General features: G+C 65.6%; 1 protein-coding gene and 1 long non-coding RNA gene across 3 annotated transcripts; one reads left to right on the top strand and one right to left on the bottom strand.

Annotated features, from left to right (window-relative positions):
* Nucleotides 1-664: 664 nt before the first annotated feature.
* DPP7 (dipeptidyl peptidase 7) lies at nucleotides 665-4,953 on the bottom strand. 2 transcript variants are annotated; one of them, XM_061434248.1, is made up of 13 exons: nucleotides 4,580-4,951; nucleotides 4,006-4,119; nucleotides 3,787-3,926; nucleotides 3,532-3,695; nucleotides 3,170-3,305; nucleotides 3,012-3,093; nucleotides 2,583-2,749; nucleotides 2,361-2,421; nucleotides 1,835-1,953; nucleotides 1,584-1,740; nucleotides 1,383-1,447; nucleotides 1,098-1,168; nucleotides 665-1,001 (listed from the first exon to the last, which is right to left on the bottom strand). In XM_061434248.1, the coding sequence occupies exons 1-13, from the start codon at nucleotides 4,659-4,661 to the stop codon at nucleotides 893-895; spliced, it is 1,467 nt and encodes a 488-aa protein (XP_061290232.1). In that variant the 5' UTR covers nucleotides 4,662-4,951; the 3' UTR covers nucleotides 665-892. The 2 variants fall into 2 exon arrangements, with proteins under 2 accessions (XP_061290232.1, XP_061290233.1); XM_061434249.1 differs by lacking the exons at nucleotides 1,584-1,740; nucleotides 1,835-1,953 and having other exon boundaries at nucleotides 4,580-4,953.
* Nucleotides 4,954-6,268: 1,315 nt separating this feature from the next.
* On the top strand, nucleotides 6,269-7,047 carry LOC133257819 (uncharacterized). The gene is made up of 2 exons (XR_009739705.1): nucleotides 6,269-6,350; nucleotides 6,497-7,047. It is a non-coding gene; the product is annotated as an uncharacterized LOC133257819 (long non-coding RNA).
* Nucleotides 7,048-8,018: the final 971 nt, after the last annotated feature.

Raw genomic sequence — 8,018 nt, forward strand, 5'->3', positions numbered from 1 at the left:
AGAGACAAGAGCGAGTGAAGTGAAGTGACCACGGTGTGGCTTTCCAGCAAGAAGCCAGATCCACAGGCTGGGCCCAGTCCCAGGCCAGCGCCCTCATGGGCCGGGCTGACCCTTTCCCCGGCTGTGTGACGAGACACGTTGTTATTGCTGGCAGACTCTGCAGGGGCCTCCCCACCGCCCTGGCTCAGCCGCAGGTGGCACTTGGTCCTGACGGCCCTCCTGTGTCCATCCTGTGAGGCTGCCATCCCCCTCTTGCCCACGGGCCCAGCGGGGCTTCTACCCACATGTGAGCAGGGCCTGCCTCTTGGGGCTGCCTGTGTGCAGAAACCAGCCGGAGGGCCCACAGTGTGCCCCACCACCACCCTGCAGCCCAGGAGCCGCTTCAGCAATGGTTTGTCCGGACTCTGGACCACAGGCTTCGTCTTTGACGTTCTGCGGCCCTGCGGGGCACAGTTGGCCCAGTGAAGCAGATTGCCCCCCACCCTGGGCCAGCCTGGCCCCAAGCAGGTGGACTTGGGGGCCGCAGGGGCCATTGCAGTAGCTGGGGATGGAGAGCACGGCTGAGAAGGGTGGAGGGTCACTGGGGCAGCCGTTGGTTGTGGAATCTCGGGTTTTCCTGCCGTGGTAAAGGCCCACGCGCCCTACGCAGGACAGCACGCGGAGCTGAGGACTCTGCTTTATTCAACAGCCACGTTGACGAGGTGGTGTGAGCATGCCAGTGTCCAGAGCCTCCGACGGGACGGATACGACTGGACACGCCTGACAGGCCAGCAGTGTTTGTCCAGTGCCTCCTTGGGCAAGGCCCTGCCCACCCTGGCACGGCTCCAGCTGCAGGAGCCGGGGCCCGGTGCCTGCCCCAGCCGGTCGTCTCTGGCCCTGCGGCGGGCAGCCTTCAGCCCTGGAGCCCCGTGGACCTCGCTGCCTCCACCCACTTGCCAATGAGGGCAGCCTCCAGCCTGCGGGCCTCCACCACGGATGCGGGGTCGTCTGGGTGGGAGCCTCTGGGGGCGGGCAGGGAGGCGCTCAGCTGGCCGGCCTTGAGCCCTGCCACCCTCGCCCGCCCCAACCAGGCACCGAGCCCTCCCCAGGCGGCGCACCTGAGGTCCAGGTGGTGCGCCCCCCCGCGGATGGCGATGGCGAGCACGGACGCGCTCAGGTTGCTCTGGATCTGTCGTGGGAGGAGCCTGTGTCAGGGGCGCGTGCTCACCACCTGCTCGTCCCAGCAGGTAGAATGCAGCCCCCGCAGGGGCTTGAGAGTAGCCTCATTAGAAAGGAAAGATGACCGTGAACGAGCAGATGCCAGGCCACGGGAAGGAGACCGGGAGCCAACGGAGGGGGCGGAGGCAGTGGTGCCCGCGGGCCCAGGCTCCCGTGAGACTCACCCCGCCCCGCGCCCAGGGGTCCAGGTCTCCGTTGGAGAAGATGATGTTGCTGGCAGCTGTGAGGTCTGAAACAGATGGAGGGAGCGTGGTGGGACTGGGGGCCCCCTCACCCTGACCCAGGGGCTGGGTCCTGGAGCCTGGGAAGGAGCCTGCTCAGTGCGGTGGGAGGAACCGCGCCCCGACCCCCGCCGTGGGCCTCACCGCCCCCCCCAAAGCTGGTCTGCAGCCAGTCCTGCCGTGGCCACACGCCCCACGTGTCCAGGCAGTACTGCTGGCGCTGGGCTTCAGTGAAGGGCAGCTCGGGGAAGAGGTCGGACACGTTGTTGCTGGAGAACGTCAGGCTGATCTCAGTGCAGGCCTGCGGGCCACCACACTGTGATCAGGCCAGCCCACGCAGCCCCGGGCCCCCAGCCCCCTGTACCCAGCCGCCCCGAGCCCCCAGGCCCCCGTACCTGGTAGTCCCAGGCCTTGGCATCACTGCCCAAGCCGCAGCCCGTGGGGTCAGCACAGGCCTGATACTGCAGGTAGATGTCGTAGCAGGGCTCTATGCCAGAGGAGTTGTACACCAGCCCTGAGGGAGAGGGCTGCTGGGGCCAGGGGCCTGGACACCCACCCTGTCCACTTAGAGGGGTCCTGCAGGGGTCGGGGCTCTCAGGCCCAGTGGAACCAGCGAGGACCGGGTGTTGGTCCCAGGGGACGGGCTGTGCTGTCCGCTCCGTCCGGGTCGCTCAGGGTGGCGGGTCAGCCCACCTGACGTGCCCCCTCCCAGCAGGGTGGGCTGGGACGGGGTGTGTTGCCCTTTGACTGGGGGCCTTCCAGAAGGCCCCGGAGCCATGCTCCGCAGGGGGTGGCCCACGGGGGTGGCCACTTCCTCCCAGGGGCTCCCCACCCCACACCGCCCTCCTGGGGCCTGGCTGCTGCCCACCAACTCGGGGGCCCCCGCGCTCAGCACCGGTCCGGGCAGGGGGGCAGACGCACCTGCCAGTGCACGAAGCCCCGCGATCCTTGAGCTCTCGCTCAGCAGCCGGCTGCAGCCAACCTGGGGGAGCACGGAACACCTCAGCAGCCGCGCCGCCCCACCCCTCCCTGGTCCCAGGGCTGAGCGGGCACAAGGCCCCGGGGCAGGCCCGGGTGCCTTTGAGCACCCCAGGGTGGCTGGGCCCCTCCCCAGGTTCTGGGCGGCAGGGGCGGGTGACGTGCCTGGACGGGGTGGGCAGGAAGGTGGCCCACAAAGTCAGTGGCGTACGGGTAGTCCATCATGGCCAGCACGGTGAAGGCGTTCCGGGCGAAGCCGAAGAGCTGGGTGAGGTCCTTTGGTCCGGAGAGGGGCTGGCAGGTACCGAACTCCTGGCTAACGACGTGCGGGGCTGTGGGGGGGATGCGGGCCTGAGGGGGCTGCTGGGGGGGACATGGCCCTGTGAGGGCTGCGGGGGGGACGCGGGCCTGTGGGGGCTGCAGGGGGGACGCGGGCCTGAGGGGGCTGAGGGGGCTGTGGGGGCTGACACAGGCCTGAGGGAGCTGCAGGGGGGCGGGGCGGCGCGGGCCAGAGGGGGCTGCGGTGGGGGCGGGGCGGCGCGGGCCCACGTTGGGAGGCGGGATGGTGTTGGTTGGAGGGGGCAGCCGCCTCACCTCCCTGCTGGAACAAGTCCCTGATCTGCCGGAACGCGTCCTGCACGGCCCGGGCACACTCAGGGCTCTGGCCTTGGAAGTCCTGCAGGGAGGAAGGCTGTGGCTGCACCCACCAGCGGGGCTGCCCAGGATAGAGAGGGGCTAGGGCCTCGGCTTACCGCGGAGACGTCCTGGAAGAACTGGTAGGGGTTGCCGAGGCCTGCCGCCGAGACCACAGGGGCGCTGGCCGCCAGGGCCCCCGCCACGAGATGTGGGTACTTGATCCTCAGGTAGGCGCTGAGCATCCCCCCGTAGCTGGTGCGGTTGCAGAGTTAGCCTGGGGCACCCCCAGCGCCCCGTCGCCTGCAAGGGAGACTCGGCAGCCTCTCAGCGTGCATGCTGTGTGGCCAACACCCACGTCCTCTGCCTTCCCAGGGCCTCCCGCCCTGTGCCCCCCAGGACCCGACACGTCCAAGACCCACAGAAGTTCTGGGCAGGGCCAAGTACACTTGCTGGGGAGAGAAAGGAGACGCTGACGCACCTGCCGCCAAAGGCGATGGCCGGGGCATCGGGGGCCTCGAGCTCCTGCCGGAGCGCCCGGAGCAGCCCTGCGAAGTCAGCCAGGGCCTGCTCCACCGTCAGCAGCTCCGTGTACCCACGCCACGTGGACCGCTCACCGAAAGGCAGTGACTTTCCGTAGTAACGCTGCAAGCAGGTGGGCGGCAGGGGTGGGGGGCGCTGACTCTGAGCCCCCAGAGCGACACCCCCACACCGCCCAGCCCCAGCCGGTACCCACGTGCTCGGCAAAGACGACCAGGGCCCCCTGCTGCTCTGCCAGCTCCAGGATGAATCCTGAGTTGTTGGCGAAGGACCACACATCCCCCTCGTTGCCGGTGTAGAAGAATATGGGCCCCTCGCCCCTGTTCCAGAACTTCTCTGTCGGGTGGAGGCGAGTGAGGGGTGGGGGAGGGTGCCCCCCTCACCAGCAGCGGGCGCTGTTCCCGGGGCGGCTCACCTGTCAGCAGGAACCGCTGGAGAAAGGTCTTGTTCCCAAACCTCTCAAAGTTGAAATGGTCCAGAAGCTGCTCGAAGTAGGCCTCCTGAAACTCAGGGTCCTTGGGTCTGTGGGCTAGAGGGCACCACGCTCAGCGGGGTCGGGGGAGCCATCGGGGCCATGGGGGACGGGCTGGGGGGTGTCGATCGAGGTGGATGGGAGGGAGCCAGGCAGGGGGCACGGGGATTGGGGGTCCGGCAGGGGTCGTGGGGGGGGGGGGATGGGAGGGAGCCGGGTGGGGCGCGCGGGGATTGGGGGTCTGGTAGGGGTGAGGGGTGATGGGAGGGAGCCAGGCGGGGGTATGGGGGGATGGGAGGGAGCCAGGCAGGGGTATGGGGGGGGATGGGAGGGAGCCAGGCAGGGGGCACGGGGATTGGGGCCTGGCAAGGGTCGCGGGGGATGGGGGTTGGAGCCCAGGGCTGAGTGCAGGGGGCCTGGCGCGGGTTGAGGGGGGTGTGGGGGCGGGCCCTGCAAGGGTCGCGGGGGATGGGGAGTGGGGCCCAGGGCAGGGATGGGGGCCTTGGGCCACACTTACCCCCGGCCTCCAGACCTCGTGGCTGCAGCCCCAGCAGCAGAACCAGGGCCCAGAGCAGGGTCGGCCAGGGATGGGGGCTCATGTTCACTTTGCCCGGCAGCTTCGGGTCAGGCGGTTGGGGTCACATGACCAGAGGAACCCCTCACGTGACGGCTGGGGCGGCGCTGTGAGCAGCACTTCCCTACCCACCCAGTGCCAGCTTCCCGGCCCTTCCGTCTGCGTCACCGTGGAGACGGTCACCGTGGGGGCACGGAAGTGGGCTGAGGGCTCGAGGGTCCGTGCTGGGGCGGGGGTGTGCCCGCCCAGCCTCCCATCCTCCATGGCCACCGCCGGCTTGGGCGCCATGCCACGCGCGTGTGGGTAGGAGGTGACCTCCCCGTCGCCCGGCTGCTGCCCAGCCCCCTCCTGGCCCTGCCGTCTCCTGAGTGAGGCTGGGGAAGGCCTGCCCTTGAGGGGGAGGAAGGGAGAGTTAGGAAGATAGAGCTCGGCGGGAGGACAGCTCTTGAGCCCTGGGGCAAGGGGTGGGGTCAGCAGCCCTAGAAAGGAGCCTAGCGCCTGAGAAACCTCGAGGGCCGCGCCGCCCACACAGGAGCTGGGGCCGCTCTTTCGGACACCGAGCTGGGATCCAGGACCCTCTCTCGCCCCCTCAGGCCAGCCCCTCTCTGGTGCCGTGGTACCCAGAGGACAGAAGGGCCCCCACTGCCCTGGTGCCAGTCCAGGGCCTGGAGGGGCCAGCCAGGCCGAGCGGGTGGCCTGTTCAGTCTCAGGCCGGGCTGTGCTGACTGCAGTCCTGCTGGGGATGTGGCCCGTGAGCCGGGCCCAGAGCGGGTTGAGGGGGGTTGCCCCGCACGGCGGCAGAGGGGAGGGGGCTGTCTGAACCCACTCCCAGGACGGTCCCGGCCCGCGGTCTCTGCCCAGGCCTCTGCCCAGGCCTCCCCTGTCGGGTGATGGGCCGCGGAAAGCAGAGGGCCTTGGGCTGAGCAGGGAGGGAGCTGCGTGCCCCGCCCCCTCACAGCCCCAGGCCCCATGCTGTGGCTCTCAGTGTGGTGACAATGACTGCCCACCATGTGACACCGCCCTGTGGGTGTGGCCTCCCTGAGGTCACCCAGGGCCACAGCACAATCACCCCCAGTCCCTTCCCCGCAGCCCCATCCCTACACACCCTTGGCTCCCTCGTGCCCCTGTGCCCCCACCCCCTGTCCCCATGCCCCTGTGCTCCCGTCCCTGCGTGCCCACGCCCCTGTGCTCCTACCCCCCTGTCCCCATGCCCCTGTGCTCCTACCCCTGTGTGCCCACGCCCCTGTGCTCCCGTCCCTGCGTCCCCATGCCCCTGTGCTCCTACCCCTGTGTGCCCACGCCCCTGTGCTCCCGTCCCTGTGTGCCCACGCCCCTGTGCCCCAGCCCCTGCGTGCCCCTGCCCCTGTGTCCCCGTCCCTGCTTCCCCGTGTCCCCATCCTCCTGTCTCTGTGTGCCAAAGTGGCCCTGTTCCCGTGTCCCCTTGGGCCTGTTCCTGTGCTCCCGGCCCTGCATCTAGGGGCGCCTGTCCTGTGTTGAGAGGCCCGCCTCTTCAAGGAGGAGTCCCTTCCCATGGACGGCAGCCTCTCCTCTTGTCAAATAAGAGGCCGGACCCCAACCCACCGCAGGCCCACTGCATTCCCCCTGCAGACGCTCCAGGCGGCTCCTCCACGCCTGGGTAGCAGCAGGAAGTCCCAGAGAGAAGCATCTGATTCCTCTGAGACTCCGGCCACGACTTGTGGCCCTGAGCACACAGGTACGTCTGGGGGACCAGATCCCTTTCCCCAGCTGCCCGGGGCCACTGACTCTGGGGACAAAGCTGGGACCTGATTCCCCCTCCACAGCCTCTGGATCTTGGAGCCAGGCCCAGCCCCTTAGCAGAGCCTACCCTGCCCCTTTCAGACCTCAGAGCCGCCAGGACCCAGAGGCGGGCACTTGGGATGCACAGAGAGTCCCAAAGTGTAGGCCCCAGGGCTCTCAGCTCTGACCCACTCAGCACCTGCAGTTAAGGCCACGTTCGTCTGTGTGAAATTATACGCTTTCAACCACATTTAAATATCAGCTGTAAGCTCATCCATACTGTTGTGCAACTACCATCATTCTCTCTCAAACTTTCATCTTCCCAAACGGAAACTCCTCACTCTCCTCCCCCAGGCTGCTGATGGTTCAGTCATCAGTCATGTCTGACTCTGAGACCCCGTGGACAGCAGCCCGCCAGGCTCCTCTGTCCATGGGAGTCTCCAGGCAAGAACACTGGAGTGGGTTGCCATTCTCATCTCCAGGCGATCTTTGTGACCCAGGGGTCGGATCCGTGTCTCCTGCACCGCAGGTGGATTCTTTACCGCCGAGCCACCAGGGACGCCCTCCCCAATCCTGGGATGACCTCTGTTGTCCTGTCTCTGTGAGTCTGCTTATTCTAGAGACCTCATAGAAGTAGAATCATACACAACTTATCTTTGTGTCTGGTTTCACTGAGCACCAAGTCTTTAGCGCTCACGCATGGTGTAGCCTGTGTCAGGATTTCCTTCCTTTTTTCCAGGTAAATATGAGTCATATTCCATTCATGGACAGACCCCACTGTGAAACCCACTCACCCAACAGCGGACACCAGATTGTCTCCACCTCTTGCTTATGTTTAAAACGCTGCTGTGAATTCGGGTGCTCGATGATCTCAAGACCTTGCTTCCATCTGGGGGCGGGCACACCTGCAGGCGGGCTTGCAGGGCCGCATGGTAGCTCTGTGTTTCAGTTCTGAGGACGCTCCACTCTGTTTTCCATGGCATTTGCATCGTTTACATTCCAGCCAGCAGTGCACAAAAGTTTCAATTTCTCCACGTCCTCTCCAACACTTGTTTTGTTCGGAGGTAGCGTTGCCACAGTGGAGTGGCCTCTCACTGTGGTTTGATTGGCGTCTTCCCAACAGTGACGCTACCTTTTCGGGCACTTCGTGAGTGTGCTTAAGTCTTCCTTGGAGGAATGTCTTGAGGGGCGGGGGGGCCGGGGACTCCCCAGGCAGGTCTCAGCGCTCTCAGCTGTGACCCAGGCGCCGCCCGCAGTCGTGTGGCGTGGACATGTGTGTACGTGTATTAGATTATACATATAATGTGCATGTTTAACATAAAAAGCGTTTCCACCGTTTATTCATTGTTGTGTTTTTTTGTTTAATTTGGTTTTTTTTTTTTTAGTTTTTTTTTTAATTTTTTCGTTCGTTGAGGAGTTTCAAGAGTTTTTGTTCTTGAGTTTTAGAGGTTTTAGAAAGTATATCCTGGTTATTAAACCTTTATTGGATTTGTAGTTGGAGACTGTGTTCCCCCGTCCTGTGGGGCCTGTGCACTCGGGACAGTGTCCTCCCGTGCACAGAGATTATTCGAGATTATTCTGATGATGTCCAAGCAAACAGACGGGGGAAAATGGAAACAGTGAC

The sequence above is a fragment of the Bos javanicus genome, chromosome 11 (genome assembly GCF_032452875.1).
Source record: "Bos javanicus breed banteng chromosome 11, ARS-OSU_banteng_1.0, whole genome shotgun sequence".
Classification (NCBI taxonomy): domain Eukaryota; kingdom Metazoa; phylum Chordata; class Mammalia; order Artiodactyla; family Bovidae; genus Bos; species Bos javanicus.

Bases quoted from the DNA above. Each gene is read 5' to 3' on its own strand.
- DPP7 (XM_061434248.1), bottom strand. From the start codon at position 4,661: ATGAGCCCCCATCCCTGGCCGACCCTGCTCTGGGCCCTGGTTCTGCTG. The intron at 1,954-2,360 runs GTGCGTCTGCCC...CCTCTCCCTCAG, and splicing joins GGGGCTTCGTGCACTGGCAG to GGCTGGTGTACAACTCCTCT. The intron at 1,741-1,834 runs GTACGGGGGCCT...GGTGGCCCGCAG, and splicing joins CCAAGGCCTGGGACTACCAG to GCCTGCACTGAGATCAGCCT.